The sequence below is a fragment of the Oncorhynchus masou genome, chromosome 13, assembly GCF_036934945.1.
Source record: "Oncorhynchus masou masou isolate Uvic2021 chromosome 13, UVic_Omas_1.1, whole genome shotgun sequence".
NCBI lineage: Eukaryota > Metazoa > Chordata > Actinopteri > Salmoniformes > Salmonidae > Oncorhynchus > Oncorhynchus masou.
In genome coordinates, this window is record NC_088224.1 from 29,308,163 (window position 1) to 29,335,457 (window position 27,295).

Here is a 27,295-nt window from a genome sequence, read left to right on the forward strand (position 1 = left end):
CAGCGAGCATAGAGCCCTCCCATTGCCGTTGTGCCTGGGTGCTGCTCGCTCTGCTGGAGGGGCCCACTCTTACTAAAACCTCTCTGGGCTTGACTACACTCTGGGCCTACCCTCCACTCCTCTCCTACCCCCCACCACTACGAAGCTCACTCTCTCACCTCCTGTCAACTTTGCCCCTGAAAGATCTGCAGTGAGGAATGACCGGCATCTGAGACTGCTGGTATGCTGCTGCCTTATAACTGGCATACTTTATTTATGAAGTCAGCTAGACAGACAGGAAGGAAGGGAGGAGGGGCTAGCTTCAAAGAGTGAGTTAGCGAGTGTGTGAGAGAGAGCAAGACCAAAACACACAGAGCAATAGACGGAAGGGCAGGGCAGGACTAGAAAGAAAGAGAAAAAGAGCTAGAGAATGATGTGAGCCGAGGAAGTAGGAGTGTCTTGGGTTACAGGAGCGTTAAGGCGGTTGGGTTTGTTGGCGAGGATCGTAGCTGGGATCTATTTTTTCCCTCAGTGTCTGTATCCCTCCTCCCTGCCGTGGACCCCAGGAGAGGTAGGGGCTGGTGGGACAGGGGCGTGGGGTAGCATGGGACAGAATGCCAGCAACGCTGAGACAGTGCCCCAGCAACACCAACAGCAACCTGCTCAACACAACACCGGTGAGTCTGACAGGACAGGACAGGTGCATGTACAGAACCTGAGGACATGAGCTTTTTTATTTGACTTTGCATTTGTTTTTGGAAGAGGAGTTTTGACTGTTTAGTAGCCTACTCGGGATAGGGCTATTTGTTTTTGTTGGCGTGGGAGAACAGTGGACCTAACAGGACCTTCTTTTGTATTGGTGTCTTTGGAAGAGGAGTTTGTTTGGGAATGTTTTGTAGAGAAGTGTTGGTGTTAACATGGAACCGAGAGGGTAGGCGGATATGGAGGAAATGTGGTGCAGGTGTTTTTGTGTTGGAAACAGAGAAAGAACGGAGGCAGAGAAGTGCAGGCACAGACAGGTGCGAGGGAATGGATGCTGGAATGTGGTGATTGTGTAATACGCAAACCTCACTGACCACTCTGCTGTCTAAACTACACCAACCTCACGACCTCTCTGCTGTCTAAACTACACCGACCTCTCTGCTGTCTAAACTACACCAACCTCACGACCTCTCTGCTGTCTAAACTACACCGACCTCTCTGCTGTCTAAACTACACCAACCACACGACCTCTCTGCTGTCTAAACTACACCGACCTCTCTGCTGTCTAAACTACACCAACCTCACGACCTCTCTGCTGTCTAAACTACACCGACCTCTCTGCTGTCTAAACTACACCTCTCTGCTGTCTAAACCTCACCAACCACACAACCTCTCTGCTGTCTAAACTACACCAATTACACGACCACTCTGCTGTCTAAACTACACAGACCACTCTGCTGTCTAAACTCCTCTTTTTCCCCTCACTCTCTATCTCTCCCTCACCCCTTTTTTTATCATGGAACATGGAATCTTTTATTCAAAACAGTGGAGCTGGGAGTGCAAGGCACCAGCTGCCATCTCGAGTGTGTGTGTCAGGATTCCATCTCTTCTTGTGGGGTTGTACAGTTTGCCTAAAGCCACCATTGTTCCTCTCTAATTCACACAGAAACCGAAACCTGTTTTTGCTGCTATGACTGAAAGGGCAGAACACATAACTGTTGGATTTAGACTGTTCCTCTGTAAACTGTATGTAGAGAGTGATCTCCAGTCCCTGCTTGATGGGGGTATAGTTGAGCTCCAGTCTAATTTATTAGGCTTGGATTGTGAGTTGTAGTCAGTGAGAAGAACACATTACAGTTGGAATTAGGCCCAGTTATCTGGATCTCTGTACCGTGCAGACTTATGGTGGGGTGGTGCCTCATCTGAGATTGTCTTATTGTCGTTGGGATGAAGCAGCATGCTAATTTCTGTGGACAATAAAGTAATCTCCTCATTATCCCGCTTCTTCTTGAGCTGAAGTGTATTGTGTTTGTATTGTGAGTTTCTAATCCAACTCATTTAGCCCCCCATAGGTTTATTTGCTTTGTAAAAAAGTTAACCGCACTACATGGCCTGGCCAGTCAGTGTTTGCTGTGTGACGTAGGGCTGGGCGGTATACTGTATTTTACTATATACCGGTATTGATGCAGGGACCGGGTTGGGTTTTTACTTTACCTTCTATGCCGGTATTTGAATGTTTGGTTTGTTAAATGTGACACGCCATGTGTAATGTCAATTTTTATAGTTTACTTTGCCACTTGAGTCATCTCTCTCTGCTCTTTCTCTCCGTGCCACTTTTCACACAGACCTAGCCACGCCCCTTGTCACTCGAGCGCATTTGATGATCCTGAACCACGAGACACTTGTGTTCAGTTAGGGCTGGGCGATATGACAATATAAACTCCGATTTAAAAAAAATATTTTTTACGTCCTCTCACTGTCAACTGCGTTTATTTTCAGCAAACTTAAACATGTAAATATTTGTATTAACATAAGATTCAACAACTGAGACAAACTGAACAAGTTCCACAGACATGTGACGAACAGAAATGGAATAATGTGTCACTGAACAAAAGGGGGGTCAAAATCAAAAGTAACAGTCAGTATCTGGTGTGGCAACCAGCTGCATTAAGTACTACAGTGCATCTCCTCCTCATGGACTGCACCAGATTTGCCAGTTCTTGCTGTGAGATGTTACCCCACTCTTCCACCAAGGCACCTGCAAGTTCCCAGACATTTCTGGGTGGAATGGCCCTAGCCCTCACCCTCCAATCCAACAGGTCCCAGACGTGCTCTTGCATTGAGATGCAGTGTCTTAGACCACTGTGCCACTCGGGAGCCCACATGCAACAATGTTGATGACGACGATGCTGTTTTCACTTTGCTGCTTAATATAAATCCACTAGCCTCCTATAATGACACAATTAGTTTGTTGCCCTAAATCTTCAGTCGCTGATTGTTAGCCGCTAATGTTAATAACTAGCTAACTAATAAATGTACTGAGTAAGAGCAAACGTAGCTAGCTAATACAGCCTGATAATACCCATGATGGTGCAGACCTAAATTGGCATGTTGTTTGTGCAACAGAGAGGAAATCAAAGAGGGTTATGTGAAGCAAGAATATGTTCGCTACATGAAGTAGCTAAGAGAACATTAAATGTAGCCAAAGATTATAGGGTTCCCTAGGAAACACTTATCAACACTTTCATTCCTACCCTGTCACAATATCTCCTCCCGGGCATTTGAATTTGTCATCTCAAACAACACTGTATTCAAAGTGTCCACTATTATGTTCTAGCTATATAATTACAATAGTCATTCTGTTTCCATGATTCCAACAGTTTTGCTCTAATTCACAAGTCAAATCACTATTGCAACATTTGGTTAAAAATAAGTCCTAGATTATTTGTCCATATCGTGCAGCCCTACATGGCAGTGTGGAAATTATCTCAATTGATCAGTGGTGTACAAATACTTAAAAGTATTACTTAAGTTTTTTTTCTTCTGTTATCTGTCCGGTATCTGCATTCTTTAAAAAAAATCTGTACTTTTTACTTCATATTTTCATTGATACCTAAAAGTACTCGTTACATTTTGAATGCTTAGCAAGACAGGAAAATGGTCCAATTCACGGACTTGTCAAGAACATCCCTGGTCATCGACTGCCTCTGATCTGGGGGACTCACAAAAAACACATGCTTCCTTTGTAAATTATGTCTGAGTGTGCCCCTGGCTATCTTTAAATACAAAAACAAGAAAATGATGCCACCTGGTTTGCTTATCCTGTTTTGGCTGCATCCCTTTGTTCTCAATTTCCGCCTGAAGACACCCAAATCTAACTGCCTGTAGCTCAGCCCCAGAGGCAAGGATATGCATATTCTTGGTATCATTTGAATGGAAACATTCTGAAGTTTGGAAATGTTAATTGAATGTAGGAGAATATACCACAGTAGATCTGGTGGAAGAAAAGAGAAAGAAAGAGCATACGTTTTTCTGTTTTTTATTGTTGTAGCATCTTTCACATGTACTAGAATAGGATGCTGGATATAATTTTGATGGATAACACAAGAGGGCAAAGTGTGCAAAGTTTGACTGATAACTTCAGGAATGGGTGAGCAACATGACATTTAGCATGAAGTCACCCATGTGTCCCACACAAGTAGCCCAAATGTACCCAAGTGGCCGAATTGGTGAAATGACCTATAACTATATACAGCAGTGCAAATAACCTATTTACAACATATCAAAAAGCAATTCTAGCACACACACACACAAAAAAAATGTTTAAAAAAAATATAAAAAAATTAATATTTTAAACAGTACACCCTTTGGAAGTCCTCATAATATTTTACTGCCTGTGCCATGTCCCATAGCAGTCTCTTTCTGATGTGTAAAGCAGAGGCAAACTGAACAAGTGGTGCAGTTCATGCGACACAGAACACAACGACTCCTCCATGCTGTGCCCTTTAGGCCCTGAGGCACAGTCATGCCTGCAGTAATGAACTGTGGCATATGAACACCACTGGGGGCAGAGGTAGAGCGGGCACCTTGGCACCGGGGGCTCCCAGTCGGAGTCGCTATCACTGTGAAAGAAAACATTTAAAAAATATTTGTGTTGTATGAACCTTTTATCATCACATAAAATAAACAGATATGTATTGTATAGAGCAGAGGGAACAGTCACTAAGGTGAAGTGCTGTTCCATTCAACTCCGGCCATTGTTGTGGGCCTGCACTCGCCCCCAGCATCCAATGGCTATTTCATATGGAAATGAAGAGGAGTAGCAGGCGCAGTGGCCATATGTGTGTTTACTGTTCAACTCCATTTGAATAAAAAAAAATGAAAATATAATCTGACATTGAACACACACACACAAACCACACATTTTTTTGCCCCCCCCCCCAATTTCTTTTTTTATATATATTTATATTTCATAAAACGGCATTAGCACTTACCCGTCCAGAAGTATGTCCTGTCCTTGCAGAAACTCAGTTCCTGTTTGAATCATAACACTCAAAGATTCCTCAAAAAAAAAACTTTCACTTTAGACTTTGACTTCGCTATTCCTGATTTATTCGCCATGATATCTTCAATGAAATTGTTGAAAATAAAACTTTCCGAAATACAGCTGCGCGAAAAAAGCCTCACAGCAACTCCTCTCATCGTCAAGGCGAGAATGGAGTTCGTTACGCATGCGATATCAAACAAGGAATGGTGCTCCAACCCAAAACCATTACATACTGGCGTTTACCTCAGCTCATTGGCTATCTACCCAGCTAGATTTCAAGACGATCAGTGGTCATTTGGCAGAAATGCAGTCCAACAACGAAGCTTCGCTAAAATGATTGGTGCGCCAGGTAGTCATTGCTCGTTGTCTTCAAATCAGTTCGCTTTGGTCAATACTCCACGCAAAAAAAACAATGACGTTTGGCTGTGTTGCAAACATCCAGAGGAATGCACTGAAACCAACCATGACTAGATAAATGATGTTTTACCGTGTGTAAATACGTCGAATGCTCCGTAAAAAATTTATAGAGATGGTTTTCACGGCACAAACAGGTTACTAAATGTTTCTATTTAAGCTATAAAATTGATTTTATCAAAGAAAATGGCACTTCATTGATCACTGGGACCCTCAGGAAGAGAAATAAGAGCAAGATATCAGAATGTAAATCATAATTTTACCTTCAGATGTGAATGTGTAAAAACTGTTATGGTGGAAAATGTTTCTGTCGATTGCTCTTCTCAAACAAAAGCATGGTATTTGTGCTCTGTAATAGCTATTTTAAATTGGAAAACGTAGTTTGATTATTTTTTTTTTTACCTTTTATTTAACCAGGCAAGTCAGTTAAGAATACATTCTTATTTTCAATGACGGCCTGGGAACAATGGGTGAACTGCCTGTTCAGGGGCAGAACGACAGATTTGTACCTTGTCAGCTCGGGGGTTTGAACTCGCAACCTTCCGGTGACTAGACCAACGCTCTAACCACTAGGCTACCCTGCCGCCCCAAGATTACCAAGATTCTAATATTTTGAAGGGTGTAAGACACTTGCATTTTCAAGAATGTTTAATGTTACGACATATTTGTAGTTGTCACTCTGAAATTTCCCCTGATGTTGATCCCTGTACAGGGATCGCAGCCATTACAGGTTAATATAAGGAATTTGTACTTTTACTTTTGATACTTGAGTAAAAGTATTTGGTTTTAAATATACTTAAGTAGTATTTTACTGGGTGACTTTCACTTGTACTTGAGTCATTTTCTATTAACGTAGTTTTATTTTTACTCTGACAATTTGGGTACTTTTTTCACCACTGCAATTGAGTGCAGTAAATGCGGAAATGATAAAAGTGCTGAAATATGTTTTGGTTGAATTGAACAGTATAAAACAGAATGGAGAGACTCATTGAAATCACTTAATGTAAATGTTGCCACCCTAGGGTCACTCACTACTCATAAAGCAATTGTAGAACTTTTATTATTTGTATATATTTATTTTTTATTTTTAAATACCGTCACATTGCCCAATTTATTTAAATATCGTGATATAATATTTTATATGGTCCTAGTGTGATGTTGTGGACTTTTATGCGTTGGCATTGTTTTGTTGTGCACTTCGAACTCTTTAAAAAGGTAAAGGAATTGTATGCCTTGGTTTGTCTATTTTATTTGTACAATGTATACAGATTTGGGCTCCCGAGTGGCGCCGTGAGTCAGAGTCCCATAGGGCGGCACACAGTTGGCCCAGAGTCCTCCGGGTCAGCTTGGCTGGGGCAGGCCGTCATTGTAAATATGAATTTGTTCTTAACTGACTTTCCTAGTTAAATAAAAAAAAGTACTTGTTTTCATATATTGGAGCCCATTGGGGAATGTTAATGTAGTGTAGGCCTAGCAGGAATTGCATACTTTAAACTGAGTTGGTAATGTTATGAATGTCAGGAAGTTATTGCATACAATAAACTTGTAACACATGGTGTCGCATACAGTGCAGTACATATATACACTACCGTTCAAAAGTTTGGGGTCACATAAAAATGTCCTTGTTTTTGAAAGAAAAGCACTTTGTCCATTTTAAAATAACATTTGATCTGAAATACACTGTAGACATTGTTAATGTTGTAAATGGCTATTGTAGCTGGAAATGGCTGATAAAACAAAATAAATAAAAATGGAATATCTACATATGCGTACAGAGGCCCATTATCAGCAACCGTCACTCCTGTGTTCCAATGGCACGTTGTGTTAGCTAATGCAAGTTTATCATTTTATAAGGCTAATAGATTTTTAGAAAACCCTTCTGCAATTATGTTAGCACAGCTGAAAACTGTTGTCCTGATAAAAGAAGCAATAAAACTGGCCTTCTTTAGACTAGTTGAGTATCTGGAGCATCAGCATTTGTGGTTTCGATTACAGGCTAAACTTTGTTCTGAAACTCTTCAGTCTATTCTTGTTCTGATAAATGAAGGCTATTCCTGGCGAGAAATTGCCAAAACTGAAGATCTCGTACAACGCTGTGTACTACTCCCTTCACAGAACAGCGCAAACTGGCTCTAACCAAAATGGAAAGAGGAGTGGGTGGCCCCGGTGCACGAGTTGTGCAATTAGTATCTAGTTTGAGAAACAGACTCCCCACAAGTCTTCAACTGGCAGCTTCATTAAATTGTACCTGCAAAACACCAGTCTCAACGTCAACAGTGAAGAGGCGACCCCGGGATGCTGGACTTCTAGGCAGAGTTGCAAAGAAAAAGCAATTTCTCAGACTGGCCAATAAAAAGAAAAGATTTTGATGGGCAAAAGACCAGACATTGGACAGAGGAACTCTGCCTAGAAGGCCAGCATAATAATATAGTAATAATTAGTAATTGCAGCAGGTGGATTTTAAAGCCGGGAAACAATGGGTGCATTCACCTTGACAATATTGTCACATATCTGTTCAAACAAGAAGTGTGTGTGCTGATAGGTGTAGCGGAGGCCCTGTCGGTCTCTGTGTAAGCGGGGGCCCTGTCGGTCTCTGTGTAGCGGCGGGACCCTGTCAGTCTAGGGTTGTCTGACTGTGGCGTCACCTTTATTCTCCATCTCTGCTGTACTCGGATAACTGCCTTCTCTCCTCAGGTTGACGTATTTTATTGTAACATGGTCGCCTCGCCACACACACCAAGAGACAGACAACCCCCTATTCCTCCCCTCCCAGCACCTGTTTAGTCTGTCTGTCTAGGATATAGGGTGAGGAGCAGCTGTGAGGCCAGTGTGTTTGACGGAGGGAAGATTCACGACCCACCACCCCTCCCTGTCCCCTGCATCTCTGCACTGCCAACCAGTTCAGGTTAAGACCTCTCTGCGGTCAACCGGGGATCACACGAGACTCAGAACTGAACCGACAGACTTCTCATAGAAACACCTGCACCTGACAACATTGTTCTGAATTTAAAGGGACATAAAAAGGAGCACTCATTTGAATGAGGTGTATCATTCACAGCAACGTAAACTAAGGCTTAGACTTAATCCCAAATGATTCCATGTAGAATACAGTGTAGCTAAGATATTAGTTATGGTGACTTGGCATGGTGATTGCTGGTGTTCAGTTGGTACGGCCAGTTCTGGTGACCATGATAAAGTATGGAACTGTCTGTACCCAAATGAAATATGTTCTGAGCTCTGCTGCTGATACATTTACCCTAGACTAACCTCAAGAAGACGTACTGCAGGGAACTGCATTTCTCTGCATTTCTTTTCTTTATATGTATTATCAACCTTAAATCTAAATGAAAATTATTAAAATATCAAATTCAACCAGAGTGCCTAGATCATGGGAAAAAGCCGCACTTGAATAATTCCCACAGTGAATGGCTCGGCCCACTACACTATGAAACCACACACTTTTGCAGTCTTTGATATTACTGGCCGCAATTGATATTGTGAAAACAATATGTGGGGAGGCAGAGGCACAGAAACACACATCAATACCGTTGTCAGATATCACTGTTAAAATATGAATTTATGGTTTTGCTAGCAGTCAAGAGGAAACTCTGCCTGAACGGCTCAAACTCCCCAGTTTATGCTTTTCAAATGGGCGGCATGGCCGATCTAATTAGGGCCGATTTTCAAGTTTTCATAACAATCCGTAACGGCCAGTTATGGCCAATTACATTGCAATCCACAAGGAGACTGTGTGGCAGGCTGACCACCTGTTATGCGAGTGCAGCATCAAAAGGACCTTGTGGCTGCAAGGAGTCAAGGTAAGTTGCTAGCTAGCATTAAACTTATCTTATAAATCAATCAATCTTCACATAATCACTAGTTAACTACACATGGTTGGTGATATTACTAGGTTAACTAGCTTGTTCCTGATTGCATATAATCAATGCGGTGTCTGTTAATTGATCATCGAATCGCAGCCGCCTTCAATTTTGCCAACCGGGTGATGATTGAACAAGCGCATTCGTGAAAAAAGCACAATCATTGCAATAATATACCTAACCATAAACATCAATGCCTTTCTTAAAATCAATACACAAGTATATATATTTTAAAACCTGCATATATGTAGTTAAAAGAAATTCAGGTTAGCAGGCAATATTAACTAGGGAAATTGTCACTTCTCTTGCATTCAGTGTAAGCAGAGTCAGGGTATATGCCTGGCTCGTTGCCAAGTGTTGAAAGGCCATTCATTCCTAACAAAGACCGTAATTAATTTGCCAGAATTGTCCATAATTATGACATAACATTGAAGGTTGTGCAATGTAACAGTAATATTTAGACTTATGGGTGCCACCCGTTTGATAAAATATGGAACGGTTCCGTATTTCACTGAAAGAATAAACGTTTTGTTTTTTCAAAATCATAGTTTCCGGATTTGACCATATATACAGTGGGGCAAAAAAGTATTTAGTCAGACACCAATTGTGCAAGTTCTCCCACTTAAAAAGATGAGTGGCCTGTAATTTTGATCATAGGTACACTTCAACTATGACAGACAAAATGAGAAAAAAATCCAGAATCTTTTTTTCATGAATTTATTTGCAAATTATGGTGGAAAATAAACTTTTGTTATTGACCAAATACTTGTCTCAATACTTTGTTATATACCCTTTGTTGGCAATGACAGAGGTCAAACGTTTTCTGTAAGTCTTCACAGGGTTTTCACACACTGTTGCAGGTATTTTGGCCCATTCCTCCATGCAGATCTCTTCTCGAGCAGTGATGTTTTGGGGCTGTTGCTGGGCAACACGGACTTTCAACTCCCTCCAAAGATTTTCTATGGGGTTGAGATCTGGAGACTGGCTAGGCCACTGCAGGACTTTGAAATTCTTTCTACAAAGCCACTCCTTCGTTGCCCGGGCGGTGGGTTTGGGATCATTGTCATGCTGAAAGACCCAGCCACGTTTCATCTTCAATGCCCTTGCTGATGGAAGGAGGTTTTCACTCAATCGCACGATACATGGCCCCATTCATTCTTTCCTTTACACGGATCAGTCATCCTGGTCCCTTTGCAGAAAAACAGCCCCAAAGCATGATGTTTCCACCCCCATGCTTCACAGTAGGTATGGTGTTCTTTGGATGCAACTCAGCATTCTTTGTCCTCAAAACACGACGAGTTGAGTTTTTACAAAAAAAGTTATATTTTGGTTTCATCTGACCATATGACATTCTCCCTATCTTCTTCTGGATCATCCAAATGATCTAGCAAACTTCTAGCAAACTTCAGACGGGCCGGGGCATGTACTGGCTTAAGCAGGGGGACACATCTGGCACTGCAGGATTTGAGTCCCTGGCGGCGTAGTGTGTTACTGATGCTAGGCTTTGTTACTTTGGTCCCAGCTCTCTGCAGGTCATTCACTAGGTCCCCCCGTGTGGTTCTGGGATTTTTGTTCACCGTTCTTGTGATCATTTTGACCCCACGGGGTGAGATCTTGCGTGGAGCCCCAGATCGAGGGAGATTATCAGTGGTCTTGTATGTCTTCCATTTCCTAATAATTGCTCCCACAGTTGATTTCTTCAAACCAAGCTGCTTACCTATTGCAGATTCAGTCTTCCCAGCCTGGTGCAGGTCTACAATTTTGTTTCTGGTGTCCTTTGACAGCTCTTTGGTCCTGGCTGGAAATAAAATGGTTTGGAACAGTCACCCACCTCAGTAACTCGGCCTTCCATCTAGAGCTCCGACGTTCCAACCTAAAGATCACTGACGACATGAGTTCCGAGTTGCACCGTAAAACTCATGATACCCTTCGCCAGCTCAGACTGTATCTGTTTGAAACTGGATTCAGTGCTCTCGTCAGCATTAAAACCAAAAATCTATCCAGATTGGATGTGACAGCAGAGATGTGTGTGTACTGTCCCATGCCCCATGACTTTGAGAAGCTCCCACGCGACATTCATCAAGCACACCCATCTTATTAGTGCTGGTGAGGTGACATCATTTGCAATTAACCTGTCATAGCTCCATATTAAAATGATGTGATGGCAGTACCCAATTGTCATACTTGAGTAAAAGTAAAGATACCTTAATAGAATGGCTCAAGTGAAGTCACCCAGTAAAATACAACATGTGTAAAAGTATTTGGTTTTAAATATACTTAAGTATCAAAGGTAAATGTGATTTTCTTTTTTGACACTAATATTTTAGCAATGTCACATTCCTTATATTAAGCAAACCAGACGCCACCATTTTCTAGTTTTTTATTTAAATTGACGGCTAGCCAGGGGCACACTCCAACACTCAGACATCATTTACCAAGGAATAATTTGTGTTTGAGTCCACCAGATCGGAGGCATTAGGGATGACGAGGAATATTCTGTTGATAAGTGTGTGAATTGGACCATTTTCCTGTCCTTCTAAGCTTTTGAAAGGTAACTAGTACTTTTGGGTGTCTGGGGAAATGTATGGAGTAAAAAGTATAATTTCCTTAGTAATGGAGTGAACTAAAAGTAAAAGTATTTTACACCACTGTGTGATGGTGAGTTGAGAAGACAATCAGAAATACTGCTACAATGTTTTCATTTAACCGCAATTGCCCCAAACAAAAAAGTGAACATTGGCTGTTAATTAAAAACATATTTTTTTTCATGTTTGGTATTGTGAGAATTTTCAGATAACAAAATGGGTCGTAGGCAAAAAAGTTTTAGAATCCCTGGGTTAGAGGCTGCAACCAAAACAATTGAACTCAATGGTCTGGTTTGTTTTTGCTGGCATTGACTGGCTTCTCTCTCTTTCTGTCTCTCTCAACCTGTTCTGTGGAATTGAGATGAACCTGGCGCCTGCCTGCCACAGGGATATTGGCACCCCATCGTCCCCTCCTGAATCTTGGCCCCGTCTCACAACTTTTTTATTTTTTCACCTTTACTTAACCAGCAGTCCAGGAGACAAGTTCTCATTTACAACTGCGACCTGGCCAAGATAAAGCAAAGTAGTGCCGCACAAACAACAGAGTTACACATGGCATAAGCAAACGGACAGTCAATAACACAATAGAAAAATCTATATAAAGTGTTGTGCAAATGTAGTAAGATTAGGGAGGTAAGGCAATAAATAGGCCATAGTGGCGAAATGTCAATTTAGCATTAACACGAGTGATGTGCAGAAGATCTGCAAGTAGAGATACTTGGGCGCAAAGGAGCAAAAAAAGAAAAGAAAACAGGGATGAGGTAGTTGGGGGGGAAATTTACAGATGGGCTGTGTACAGGTACAGTGATCGGTAAGCTGCTCTGACAACTGATGCTTAAAGGTAGAGAGGGAGATATACGCCTCCAGTTTCAGTGATTTTTGCAATTCGTTCTAGTCATTGGCAGCAGAGAACTGGAAGAAAAGGTGACCAAAGGAAGTTTGGGCTTTGGGGATGACCAGTGAGAAATACCGGCTAGAGCATGTTCTCCCGGTGGGTGTTGCTATGGTGACCAGTGAGCTGAGATAAGGCGGGGCTTTACCTAGCAAGTACTTACAGATGACCTGGAGCCAGTGGGTTTGACGATGAATATGAAGCGAGGGCCAGCCAACGAAAGCATACAGGTCGCAGTGGTGGGTAGTATATGGGGCTTTGGTGACAAAATGGATGGCACTGTGATAGACGACATCCAATTTGCTGAGTAGAGTGTTGGAGGCTATTTTGTAAATGACATCGCCAAAGTCAAGGATTGGTAGGATATTCAGTTTTACGAGGGCATGTTTAGCAGCATAAGTGAAGGAGGCTTTGTTGCGAAATAGGAAGCCCATTCTAGATTGGAGAAGCTTAATGTGAGTCTGGAAGGAGAATTTACAGTCCAACCAGACAACTAGGTATTTGTAGTTGTCAACATATTCTAAGTCAGAACCGTCCAGATTAGTGATGCTAGTCGGATGCTCTGGATAAGAGCGTCTGCCAAATGACTTAAATGTAAATGTAAATGGATGCGGGCAGCGATCTGTTGAATTGCATGAATTTAGTTTTACTTGCATTTAAGAGCAGTTGGATGCCACGGAAGGAGTGTTGCATGTCATTGAAGCTCTTCTTGAGGTTTGTTAACAGTGTCCAAAGAAGTGCAAGAAGTTTACAGAATGGTGTCGTCTGTAGAGGTGAATCAGCAGCAGCAAGAGCAACATCATTGATATATACAGAGAAAAGAGTCGGCCCGAGAATTGAACCCTGTGGCACCCCCAGACACTGCCAGAGGTCCGGACAACAGGCCCTCCGATTTGACACACTGAACTCTTTCTGAGAAGTAGTTGTTGAACCAGGCGAGGCATTCATTTGAGAAACCAAGGCTGTTGAGTCTGCCGATAAGAATGTGGTGATTGATAGAGTTGATAGCCTTGGCCAGGTCGATGAAGATGGCTGCACAGTACTTTCTTTTATCAATGGCGGTTATGATATTGTTTAGGACCATGAGCATGGCTGAGGTGCACCCATGACCAGCTCAGAAACCAGATTGCATAGCGGAGAAGCTATGGTGGGATTTGAAATGGACGATGATCTGTTTAACTTTGCTTTCGAAGACTTTAGAAAGGCAGGGTAGGATGGATATAGCTCTGTAACAGTTTGGGTCTAGATTGTGTCCCACTTTTGGAGAGGGGGATGACTGCGGCAGCTTTCCGATCTTTTAGGGACTTCACACTATACGTAAGAGAGGTTGAACAGGCTAGTAATAGGGGTTGCAACAATTTTGGCGGATAATTTTAGAGAGGTTCCAGATTGTCTAGCCCAGCTGAGTTGTAGGGGTCCAGATTTGGCAGCTCTTACAGAACATCAGCTATTTGGGTGAAGGAGAAGTAGGTTTGGCTTGGGAAGTTGCTGTGGGGGTTGCAGAGCTGTTGGTAGGGGTAGACCGGTGGAAAGCATGGCCAGCGCTAGAAAAATGCTTGTTGAAATTCTCGTTTATTGTAGATTTATCGGTGGTGACTGTTTCCTAGCCTCAGTGCAGTGAGCAGCTGAGAGAAGGTGCTCTTATTCTCCATGGACTTTAGAGTCTCAGAACTTTTTGGAGTTTGTGCTACAGGATGCAAATGTCTGTTAGGAAAGCAAAGGCTAGCTTTTTCAAACTGCCTGTGTATGTATATAGGTTTCAAACTTCCCTGAAAAGTGGCATATTGCTGGGGTATTCAATGCTAATGCACTATACCACGTGATGTTTTTGTGGTGGTCAAGGGCAGTCAAGTCTGGAGTGAACCATGGGCTATATCTGTTCTTAGTTCAACATTTTTGAATGGGGCATGCTTATTTAACCTGTAGTGACACCCCATCCCGTGAACGTGACCGTTGTCATCATCTGACACTAATTAGAATAACGCAACGGACATAAATCTTCCTAGAAAATATTCCTATTCATGAAAATCACAAGTGAAATGTATTGGAACACAGCTTAGCCTTTTGTTAATCACCCTGTCATCTCAGATTTTCAAAATATGCTTTCCAGCCAACGCTAGACAAGCATTTGTGTAAGTTTATCATAGCCTAGCATAGCATTATGCCTTGCTAGCATGCAGGCAACCTTGTCACGGAAATCAGAAAAGCAATCAAATTACATCCTTTACCTTTGATGAACTTCGGCTGTTTTCACTCACGAGACTCCCAGGCAGACTGCCGAAGTTCATTTTTTCCCAAAATAGCTCCGTTTGTTCTTCACGTTTGGCTGAGAAATCGCCCAGAAATTGCAGTCACCACAACGCTGAAAAATATTCCAAATTAGCTCCGTAATATCGACAGAAACATGGCAAACGTTGTTTAGAATCCATCCTCAAAGTGTTTTTCTAATATCTTTTCGATAATATATCCGTCGGGACAATTTCTTTTTCACTAGGACCGATTTGGAGTAATGGCTACCTCTGTATTTTACGTGAGAATCTCTCTCGGAGCCACCATGTGACCACTTACGCAATGTAGCCGCCTACGGCTATTCTTCAACAGAAATGCGTAAAACTACGTCACAATGTTGTAGACACCTTGGGGAATACGTAGAAAGCGTAAGCTCGTTGATGGTACATTCACAGCTGAATAGGGAGTCATTTGAACGCAGCGCTTTCAAAACCTGGGGCACTTCCGGATTGGATTTTTCTCAGGCTTTCGCCTGCAACATCAGTTCTGTTATACTCACAGACCATATCTTTACACTTTTGGAAACATTAGTGTTTTCTATCCAAAGCTGTCAATTATATGCATATTCTAGCATCCTTTTCTTGACAAAATATCCCGTTTAAAACGGGAACGTTTTTTCTCCAAAAATGAAAATACTGCCCCCTATGGTGAGAAGCACTTTTTAAAGAATAACCAGGCACCCACCTTCTGACGGAATGAGGTCAATATCCTTCCAGGATACCCAGGGGGGTCGTTTGATGATCGCTGAGATCCTGGTTGAAGACAGCAGTGGTGTATTTAGAGGGCAGGTTGGCCCGGATGATATCCATGAAGGTGCCCATGTTTACGGATTTAGGGTTGTACCTTGTAAGTTCCTTTGATAATTTGTGTGAGATTGAGGCGATCTAGCTTAGATTGTAGGATGGCCGGGGTGTTAAGCATATCCCAGTTTAGGTCACCTAACAGTACGAACTCTGAAGATAAATGGGGGACAATTAATTACATATGGTGTCCAGGGCACAGCTGGGGGTTGAGGAGGGTCTGTAACAAACGGCAACAGTGAGACACTTATTAGGTGGATTTTTAAAAGTAGAAGCTCGAACTGTTTGGGTACAAACCTGGATAGCATGACCGAACTCTGCAGTAGATTGCAACTCCACCCCCTTTGGCAGTTCTATCTTGGTGGAAAATGTTGTAGTTGGGATGGACATTTTTTTTAATTTTTGGTGGCCTTCCTAAGCCAGGATTCATACACGGCTAGGACATCAGGGTTGGCGGAGTGTGCTAATGCAATGAATAAAACAAACTTAGGGAGGACGCTTCTGATGTTAACATGCATGAAACCAAGGCTTTTACTGTTACAGAAGTCCAAAAATGAGAGCGCCTGGGGAATAGGAGTGGAACTGGGGGCTACAGTGCCTGGGTAACCTCTACATCACATTGAGGAACAGAGGCGGAGTAGGATAAGGGTACGGCTAAAGGCTATAAGAACTGGCCGTCTAGTGCGTTGGGAGCAGTTAATAAAAGGAGCAGATTTTTGGGTGTGGTAGAATAGATTCAGGGCACAATGTTCAGACAAGGGTATGGTAGGATGTGAGTACAATGGAGGTATACCTAGGCGTTAAGTGACGATGAGAGAGGTTTAGTCTCTGGAGTCACCAATTAAGACCGGTGAGGTCTCCGCATGTGTGTGGGGTGGGACAAAAGAGCTATCTAATGCATGTTGAGCGGGACTGAGGGCTCTACAGTGAAATAAAACAATAAGAACTAGCCAAGACGGCAGTAGACAAGGCATATTGACAGAGCGAGGCATAAAGCAATCACAGGCGTTGATTAGGAGAGCTAAGACGACGTGTAAATCCTGATGAATGGACACAGCAGGTCAGTTAGGTACATACAGGACCTGAGTTCGAGTCTGAGGCCGACAGGTAAACAAAATGAGGTACCGTGTTATTGCAACTGTCCCGGGGGCATCAGCTGTGTAGCCGAGTGATCATTGGGTCAAAAGAGCAGCAATAGGTGAGTCAGGGTGCAGTTCGGTAGTCACTACTATGCTAGGCGAGCAGAGGACACAGAGTTCCCGAAAGCTAGCGGGCCGGGGATAACAGATGGTTCTTCGGAGACATCATAACAGAATAGCCTGTTGAGACCACATCGGGCGATCGGATCGGCAGGGCTCCATGTCGACAATAAAGGGTCCAGGCCAATTGGCAAAATATGTATTGTAGCCCTAGAATTAGATGGTATATGGGCCTAGGTCGAGGCTAGCTCAAGGCTAACTGGTGCTTACTTCAAGACCGATGCGTTAGCTAACAGTAGCCACTCGTTTGCAGCTAGCTAGCTGCGATGATCCGGTGTAATGATCCAAAGTGGCAGGAATCCGGTGATGTGGTAGAGAGAAGCAGTCCGATATGCTCTGGGTTTATTATCTCGCTGTGCAGACTGGCACGTATTGTCTGTGCTAAGGCTGGCTGATGATCAAGAAAAAGGTGAAGACTGCCTCTCTCTTTTTGCCATCTCTCTCTAGTCTTTTATAATAATATTAGTTTGTGTTGCCTGCAGTGAATTGCACCTCTATCCTATTTTTAGCATTATTTTATCTTTTTTTTTTTTTACTATTTAGTCTGTCAAAACCGCTAAGCGAGGACAGAGTTGTTCTTTTTCCTGAGGGTACGATATGCATTCTCTCTCCCCCTAGCTCTTTTTGAATCTGTCAAATTGCCAATTGACTGAATTTGATCTGTTGCTTTCCACTTAACTTTTATCCCTCTTTCGCATGACAGGGTGTCTGGTAAGAGTCAGAATCGAGGGGGATGAGGGAGAGATGGACGGAGGATGAAGTTGCAAATTGGCTCTGCCCTAAAGTGTGACCCATAAACTGGATTGGTGTGACCTCCGCAATATAAGCCAGACGACTGTAACAGATGTGTGGCATTTTTATATAGAACTCAATGTGAACTGGTTGTGTAGGGACCTCATGCTATTCAAAGCTTCCTGGCTGGTTCCTTAGGAAGTGCATTCGAATACTGTGTGTCCTATACATAGTCCTCTTGTGCAACGAGTGTGTGCACGGTCGACTCATCACCTAAGAATGGGTGGATATTTCACACCCAGTCTTCTTGGATCTGTAACATGATTTGCAGCAGCAGCAGGTGATGTCATCAGCTGGAGCGCAGTTATGAATCATTGTTTCTGGGAGAGTAACCTAACCCTGTCCTCTCAAACGTGTTTTGTTTATTCTGCTCTTTAAATGCAGTTTCTGTGGTAATTATGTGTTTACCATTGACAGTGATGGACTTATGTTTGTATTGAAACAGGTTTGAAAGCATCCCACTCTAGTGTTAATACCTATTTGGCTGCTGCTCTTATCAATTTACTTACATAAGAATCTCTGCCAGCTGGTACAACTCAACAGCCAGTAAGAGTGGAATTCAGACCAGCTTTAAGCCTGGCTCAGTCTGTACTGTGGTCTAGTAAGACACACTCTAAGATGGCGCTGGAATGTAGCACCAACTAGCACAAGCCTAGTTCATAGTCCTGCAGGCTCTAGTTTTGTCGTATCTTGTTTATTGTCCTGTCGAGTGCTGCCAGGAAGAGACCGAGTTAAGCTGCAGATGGCCCAGAACAGAGCGGCACGTCTTGCTCTTCATTGTAAATCAGAGGGCTGATATAAATACTATGCATGGTAGTCTCTCTTGGCTAAGATTTGAGGAGAGACTGACTGCATCACTTCTTTTTAGAAGAAACATTGTGTTAAATTCCTTTTTTTTTTGTTGCATAGTCCGCTTATACACAGCTCTAACACACACACTTACCCTGCCAGACCAGGGGTCTTTTCACAGTCCCCAAATCCAGAAATAATTTCAAGAAAGCATATACAGTATTATATAGAGCTGTTATCGCATGGAACTCCCTTCCATCTCATATCGTACAAATAAACAGCAAATCTGGTTTAAAGAAAACAGATAAAGTAACCCCTCACGGCACAACGCCTCTCCTCTATTTGGCCAAGGTAGTTTGTGTATTTATTGATATGTAGGCTATGTGTTCCTTTTTCAAATTGATGTAGTTCTGTCTTTGAGCTGTTCTTGTCTATTAATGTCATGTTTTGTGTGGACACCAGGAAGAGTAGCTAATGCTTTCGTAACAGCTAATCGCAACAGCTAATCGATCCTAATAAAATACCAAATTCTTTAACATTACTGTTGGACACATACTGTAGAGTTAGTTAGGGCCTCGTCTTTAGAGGAAATGTATCCCTTTTTTACGAACAGGGCAGCACGTTCGTAAAAAAGTGGTGCCCTATTTTTATCATTTTCTTTCCTTAATTATCTGTCTTGTAATAAGTGTCATGCCACTCACCTCTCCCTCTCCAGATGATGAGGTGGACTTGCAGCAGAGTACGACAGGGAGTGAGGGGGGTGACTCATCAGGTGGAACCCCTCCCTCCAAACGCAAGGGCAAGTTCTCCAGCTTCGGGAATATGTTCAAGCCCTGGAAGTGGAGGAAGAAGAAGAGCAGCGAGACCTTTCTGGAAACCTCAATAGGTACCTGCCCTTTAGAAGTAGTCAAATTGATGGATGGATTGTACATCATTGTAAGGACGTGTTGAAGTTGAACGTTGTCTTATATCTTACCAATTCTGAACAAGACTGCTAGCCCGATGAGCTCAACCCTAGACGTTACCTTTAAGAGAGCTCAAGTCTTCATGGTCTCAGACAAGGTTACTCATCAAGCTACCTCTGTTACGGGGAAATTAAACCTATTTGTTTACTTTCAGTGTTGGAGAGGAAGATCTCAGTAAGGAGACCTCGTCAGGAGCTGATTGACAGAGGATTGCTGAAAGAACTGCCGGAGAATGGTATGCAGACTAGCGCCCGTGTCCACAAAGCATGTCAGTAGGAGTGCTGGTCTAGGATCAGGCCTTTTGATTATAATAAAAAAAGATTATATGGACAGATCCTGGTTCAGCACTCCCTACTCGTAGATGCTTTGTGGATACGGGCCCTGATCATAGTGGAGTAGACAAAGGCCTACATAAATACTAGTAGCCTATAATTTATCAACGGGTAACAAACCTAATAGTTGGGTAACACTTTTAGAGAATGCTGAGATGTAGAGAGTATCTTTGCTGACCTTTAAATTCCTTATCAGAATGTATTTCTGTGTGACAGAGGGCAACGACGTGAACCATTCCAAAGGTCCGGTGGTGAAGAATGGCCAGCCAGTACCTATGGATGTTGACCGGGTCTCAGAGACGGGGATCAAGGTGTCCCGGGGGGAGGCAGGCCCAGGGCTCAACCCCACCTGGCTACCCCAGGGAGAGGATCCACGGCGGGGCAGCGTCCCTTCAGACGACCCCCGGAGCAGAAGCCGGGTACCCTCTGACGCCTCGCGCTCCAACCGAGCCCCACTGGACGTAGACTCACACACCAGGCTATCGGTCATAGATCTGGAGAGACGGAGTAGAGTGCCATCTGACGTGTCAGAGAGGAGAGGAGGGTCACTACCGAGAGGACCTGCTCCCGAGGAGGGGAGGCAACGGAAAGAGGATAAAGAGGACAAGAGAGAGGAGAGGAGAGATGGGAAAGAGGACAAGAGAGAGGAGAGGAGAGACAGGAAAGAGGAGAGGACAGACTGGAAAGAGGACAAGAGAGAGGAGAGGAGAGACGGGAAAGAGGACAAGAGAGAGGAGAGGAGAAACGGGAAAGAGGACAAGAGAGAGGAGAGGAGAGACGGGAAAGAGGACAAGAGAGAGGAGAGGAGAAACGGGAAAGAGGACAAGAGAGAGGAGAGGAGAGACGGGAAAGAGGACAAGAGAGAGGAGAGGAGAGACTGGAAAGAGGAGAGGAGAGAGGGGAAAGAGGACAAGAGAGAGGAGAGGAGAGACGGGAAGGAGGAGAGGAGAGACGGGAAGGAGGAGAGGAGAGACGGGAAGGAGGAGAGGAGAGACGGGAAGGAGGAGAGGAGAGGTCCTCGTGATGAGAGGGAGGAGAGAGACAACAGGGAAAAGAGAGACCGGCGAGAGGAGAGGGAAAGGAGGGACAGAGATGATCGAGAGAAGAGCGAAGAGGGGGAGAAGGAGGACAAGGAGAAGAGAGGAGAAAAAGATGACAGAAGAGAGGGAAAAGAAAGAAGAGATGATCGTGAGAAAAGAGACGACAGGAGAGATGACCGGGGAAGAAAAGATGACCGGTACAAGATAATTGTTTGTGAAAAGGCAGACGAAAGGAGAGATGATGGGGAACAAAGGGGGGAGGAGAGCGATAGGAGGAGGAGTCCTCCTAGGCCTGCTAAACCAGAGACCCTCTTGAGACCTTTTGAAGAGGGTCGTCCTGTGGTCAGACTTCACTCTGAGATGGAGCTAAGGCAGAGTCTCCAGAAGACCTCCTCAGAGGACCTCCGTAACAGGGTCCGTCCTGCCTCTGAGGCTTACCGCGGGAGCACCCTGCCCAGGTACATGCCATCTGAGGAGATCAAAGGAGGGGAGACCCGCGGACGAGCAGGTAAGAAACAGCCTGTGGCGTAAAATTCAATGCATTCGCTTGTATGTCTGAAGGTTGCTCTGAAGTTGTTGAAGTTGAACAATTCTTAGTGGAACGAAGCTTCGTTTATTGGGCACTTTGCAAGTGCAATTTGTTACTGTCTGCTAGTTGAGTGTCTAGGAAATTCTGTTTTGTATATCTGGTAACGCAGTAAATCTCCTTGTTCTCAGCCCTGTGAAAGGTGTGAGGACTTGACCAGAATCCGTCTTTAGTTAATCTGTTAAAAAGCTGCTTATTGTCCAACGTTGAGGTGCAGCTTATCTCAGCTCTGTGTTCTATGTGCTCAGCACTGTACAGTAACAGTGTGCTTGTTGTGGTTGCACTTTGAGCCCCGGGACCAGGGGGAATAGAAACTCCTATTGTCCTCCTGACCTCTTCCCCTCTCTCTCTCCCTCTCCCCCTCTCCCCCCCCCCTCTCTCTCTCGCTCTCTCTCTCTCGCTCTGTCTCTGTGTGTCCTGTGCCTGTCTGTAGAGTCCACTGGTGTCCGCTTCGCCCCTGGCCACACCCCAGATCCTGACTCCTCCCGTAGAGAGCCACCTCCTACCAAACAGGCCATGCTCCCTCCTAAGAGCCAACCCACTTTCACCACCTCCACGGAGCCTGTCCGGACCTCCACCCCACCCTCCTCCTCTACCTCCCCTGCTGTAGCAGTGGCCAAGCCCGCCAGGACTGTCTCCCTGATCATCAGTGATGACCCTCCTCCCACCCACTCCAACCCTGTCCCCCCTGTACGTTCCAGCCAGGTACCCCCTCCTCCACCGCGGGGGAATCGGCCACTCCTCCCCCCGTACCCCCCCATGCCAAGCAGCCACCTGTACCCCCACCCAAACCCACCAACCGCAACAGCAACCCTGCTCTGCTTGGTGAGTTAACCCTGACCTTTTTCAACCCAAGTGTCTTTTTAAGTGTCATGGTTAGACTCGATGCATACTGAAACACAGGGTGTTGTTCTATAAAGTAACTTGGCCTTTTCTCCTGGATTTGCTCAAATCCTGCGTCCTCTCGTCTTGTCGCCTCCTTTTGAAAAAGGTCAAAGGTAATCGAGGAGAGGGAATGTGGATGAAAATGCTCTTGTATGAAATGACTTGCCTTCTCCACTCGCTTGTCATCAGTCAAATTACGTTGACGGGTGGATCCCAAAATTTGTATAAAGTGATAAAACACATTAAGTTAGTTGTGCAAGACATTTTCAGTAGCATATCGTTTGTAAATGTTTGCATAATTTTCTCCTTCAAGAAAACAACAGCTTGTTCAAAGGGGGTGTGACAGATTTCAGAACTCTGCCACAAAGGACTCCGGTTAGGAGACACTTGTGCTTCCTCGCCAAAAGGAGGCTATCGAAGAGGGGAGAACTAGCTTCCGTTTGCCTATTAGCAAATTGACACACTCCTCAACCACTCTTCAGTTTCCGGCTCACTGAAAAGGCCCTAGTCTGCATTTTCAGTATACATCAAGACACTCTCCAAAGAGAGGGGCAGGGGGTTTGTCTTTGCCGCGTTTATGCAAGCACAACATACACACACACATTGCCGCACTGGCACTCCTCCGACAGGCTGGGAGTGACTCCGGAGCATCCAGTGCTCTGATTGGCTGCCTCAGTGTTCTGTGTCTTCTTACCCAGCATGCTGCAGCTGCCCTAGGTCGGAGCCCATCCCAACAGTCAATGTAGTAACAGTTGTTGTGACGCAATTAGAACATTCCAATGCCATTCTGAAGGTGTGGTCCTCATAGATGCGTTACTCCATTTCACACTCACTCAGCATTCATGCAGCGGACATCTGCTGAACATAAAGTTGTGTGCAGCAGAAATTATAGTTTTCGTCATTTGGATCTCCTCTCTGATAGGCTTTCAGAGTCTGAATTCTGATTGGCTGCTACAGTGACACACTCAGCAAGTCTTAAGTCCTGCAGCTGCTGCTGTTTTCCCTCCATGTCTCCTGGCTAATCCCAGGGGTCAGTGGTTATATCATATACAGAGTCTTCAAAACATTAGGATCACCTGCTCTTTCCATGACATAGACTGACCAGGTGAAAGTTATGATCCCTTATTGATGTCACATGTTAAATCCACTTCAATGAGTGTAAATCAAGGGGAGGAGACGGGTTAAGTAATGATTTTTAAGCCTTGGGACAACTGAGACATGGGTTGTGTGTGCGCCATTTAGAGGGTGAATGAGCAAGACAAAAGATTTAAGTGCCTTTGAACAGGTTATGGAAGTAAGTGCCAGGGGCACTGGTTTGAGTGTGTCAAGAACTGCAACGCTGCAAAGTTTTTCACACAACAGTTTCCTGTGTGTATCAAGAATGGTCCACCACCCAAAGGACATCCAGCCAACTTGACACAACTGTGGGAAGTGTTGGAGTCAACATGGGCCAGTGTCCCTGTGGAACGCTTTCGACACTTTGCAGGGCCCAAGCCCCTATGAATTGAGGCTGTTCTGAGGGAAAAGGGGGGTGCAACTCAATATTAGGAAGGTGTTCCTAATGTCTTGTACACTCGGTGTATATAACCCTGTCATTGGTCATATTGCAAACATCCATTCTCTCTGTTGGAGAACAGTGGTTTATGTATCATCACAATATGTACATACAATAGGTCTACATCCACACCAGACAATCATGTATTTATCTGTCAGCTTTCTATCCTTAGAGGCTAAATATTAGATTTAGTAAGATATTAGTTTAGATATTGAGGTAACAATCTGCCTAGCTGGGCAACAGTGACCAGTTATTCAGTGTCCCGCACCTTCAAGCAGCCTGCTGAAGGCCTTGACCTCTGACCTCCCTCATCTCTGTCAGTGTCCACATTGAACAGGGCCTCCAGGGTCCAAGGTCCCCTTTCTCCTCACTACTGTACCAGCTCGAGAAAGCAGGGGGAGCTGGGCCTGTACCTTTCCCTGCCCACCTACCTCCACCGCCGACGGACTGAACAAGCCTGCTCAGGTACCCTGTCCTGAGGGGCACAACCCAAGCCTGCCATGCTGTGACGCTGTCCTTCTGAATAACCATAACCACTCCACAGCACGTTTTGTTGCACACCACCAAGTCTAATGCCTGACCGGTGTCTATAACAACTGAATAACTGTTAACCATTCTGCCCATTGCCCATGGTGTGAAGCACTACCAGCATAGATCGATGGTGCCCCACTACTTCATTCATTGCATGTCGGATTGAGTTGTTGCTAAACTAACTTGACTTGGCTGGAGTAAAAACAATGCATGGAAGTTAAGATAACTGCCAGGCAGTGTGCCTCAGCTTGTTGGATGACTTCGATGAGAGGTCAAGAGAGACTGCGGAGACGTGTGAAATGACTTCAAAATAATGGATTCGGACTAATAAAATGCTTTTCTGGTTGTTTTCAAATGAATCAGGCTTGAATCCCGCTGTGAATGATTTCCATCTAAACCATAGGGTTAGCTGTGTACCGTTCTGCTAATGTCCAGGCCTGATATCATCATGCTTTTTAAATATGTTCCATCTATCCACTGGTAAGTCGTGCATTGTGCCTTCATGAAACTAAACAAGTCATGATAATCCTTTTAACCAGTTTGCTTGAGTGTGAATGGTGATGCCTTTTATATTTCAGATTAGTGTAACACTTTCTCTTTCAGTTCTGTTTTCTGTGTCTACTGTGTGTCAGTCCTTGTTTAATGACTAGTATTCATTCTGTTGTGTGTTTTGTTCCATTAATGACTAGTATTCATTCTGTTGTGTGTTTTTGTTCCATAGCGGAGCTCTCTCAGGCTGGCAGTGGTATCATTGTTGTTCCTGCCCCCACCAGACGCTCTCCTCCCACTCCGCCCAAGAGGATGACCCCCGTCACCAAACACCACTCTGGCAACCCGTCCCCTGAGCCGGAGACCTCGGGCCCCTCTGGTTCTGTCCCAGTCCCCATACCTACTGTCTCTGTACCCCCCAGCACAGACCGAGACGACACCAGGGACACCCTCAGAGCAGTAGGGTTCCAACTACCCACCTCTGACCCTGCACCAGCACCCCGACCTCTGTCCCATATACCCACGTCCACTCCCAGCTCCCACCCCCACTTACAGCTCCCCAACCCTGCCTCCGCACCCCTCCCGGTCCCACTCCCCTTCCCTCAGAAGGACCCTCCCAGCCCCACCACAGAGCCGCCCAGCCACCCCCCAGCTTCAGTCCCAGCCATTCCCCTTCACATCCTGATCCAGCGGGCCCTGTGCTCCCCCAGCCCGGCTCAGGCTAACCCAGATGGGTCCCAAAGAGCCCACTCCATGCTGTTTGAGTCCCCCCCAGAGTTCCTCACTGAGGCTGGAGGCCGACGCTCCCTACCAGTCACCATAGAACCCCTCAGACTGTGAGTATACTACTCTATCATACTTCCATAATGTCACAGCATATCTATTAACCACAGTACAAACGGGAACAATATTTACGCTGACCTAAAAACGTGACTTTGATCATTGCAATAGATTAAGACATGTACAGTTGAAGTCAGAAATTTAAATACACCTTAGCCAAATATATTTAAACTCATTTTTTCACAATTCCTGACATTTAATCCTACAAATTCCCTGTCTTAGGTCAGTTAGAATCACCACTTCATTTCAAGAATGTGAAATGTCAGAATAGTAGTAGAGAGAATTATTTATTTCAGCTTTTATTTCTTTCATCACATTCCCAGTGGGTCAAAAGTTTACATACACATTTAGTATTCGGGTGGGCATTGCCTTTAAATTCTTTAACTTGGGTAAAACGTTTTGGGTAGCCTTCCACAATAAGTTGGGTGAATTTTGTTCCATTCCTCCTGACAGAACTGGTGTAACAGAGTCAGGTTTGTAGGCCTTCTTGCTTGCACATGCTTTTTCAGTTCTGCCCACACATTTTCTATGGGATTGATGTCAGGGCTTTGTGATGGCCACTCCAATACCTTGACTTTGTTGTCCTTAAGCTATTTTGCCACAACTTTGGAAGTTTGCCTGCGTTCATTGTCCATTTGGAAAACCCATTTGCGACCAAGATTTAACTTCCTGACTGATGTCTTGAGATGTTGCTTCAAAATATCCACATAATTGTCCTGCCTCATGATGCCATCTATTCTGTGAAGTGCACCAGTCCCTCCTGCAGCACAGCACCCCCACAACCCCTGTGCTTCACAGTTGGGATGGTGTTCTTCGGCTTGCAAGCCTCCCCCTTTTTCCTCCTAACAAAATGATGGGCATTATGGCCAAACAGTTCTATTTGTGTTTCATCAGATCAGAGGACATTTCTCCAAAAAGTACCATCTTCGTCCCCATGTGCAGTTGCAAACCGTAGTCTGGCTTTTTTTTATGGCGGTTTTGGAGCAGTGGCTTCTTCCTTGCTGAGCAGCCTGTCAGGTTATGTCGATATAACCCGACTAGTTTTACTGTGAATATAGATACTTTTGTACCTGTTTCCTCCAGCATCTTCACAAGGTCCTTTGCTGTTGTTCTGGGATTGATTAGCACATTTCTTACCAAAGTACGTTCATCTCTAGGAGACAGAACAAGTCTCCTTCCTGAGCGGTATGACGGTTTCGTGGTCCCATGGTGTTTATACTTGCGTACTATTGTTTGTACAGATGAACGTGATGCCTTCAGGCGTTTCAAAATTGCTCCCAAGGATGAACCAGATTTGTTGAGGTCTACATTTTTTTTTCTGAAGTCTTGGCTGATTTATTTTGATTTTTGGAGTTTGAAGGTAGGC

At 44.3% G+C, this 27,295-nt stretch overlaps 1 protein-coding gene across 1 annotated transcript in view; it reads left to right on the forward strand.

Annotated features, from left to right (window-relative positions):
• The first annotated feature begins 333 nt into the window (after positions 1 to 333).
• The window catches only part of LOC135552061 (phosphatase and actin regulator 4A-like), a 34,678-nt gene continuing 7,716 nt past the window's right edge, over positions 334 to 27,295 (forward strand). The window contains 8 exon segments of the mRNA XM_064983438.1: positions 334 to 656; positions 19,422 to 19,592; positions 19,826 to 19,906; positions 20,220 to 21,551; positions 22,063 to 22,391; positions 22,394 to 22,454; positions 24,391 to 24,534; positions 25,322 to 25,925. Of these exon segments, the coding sequence (XP_064839510.1) occupies positions 584 to 656; positions 19,422 to 19,592; positions 19,826 to 19,906; positions 20,220 to 21,551; positions 22,063 to 22,391; positions 22,394 to 22,454; positions 24,391 to 24,534; positions 25,322 to 25,925 (2,795 nt within the window). The 5' untranslated portion in view covers positions 334 to 583.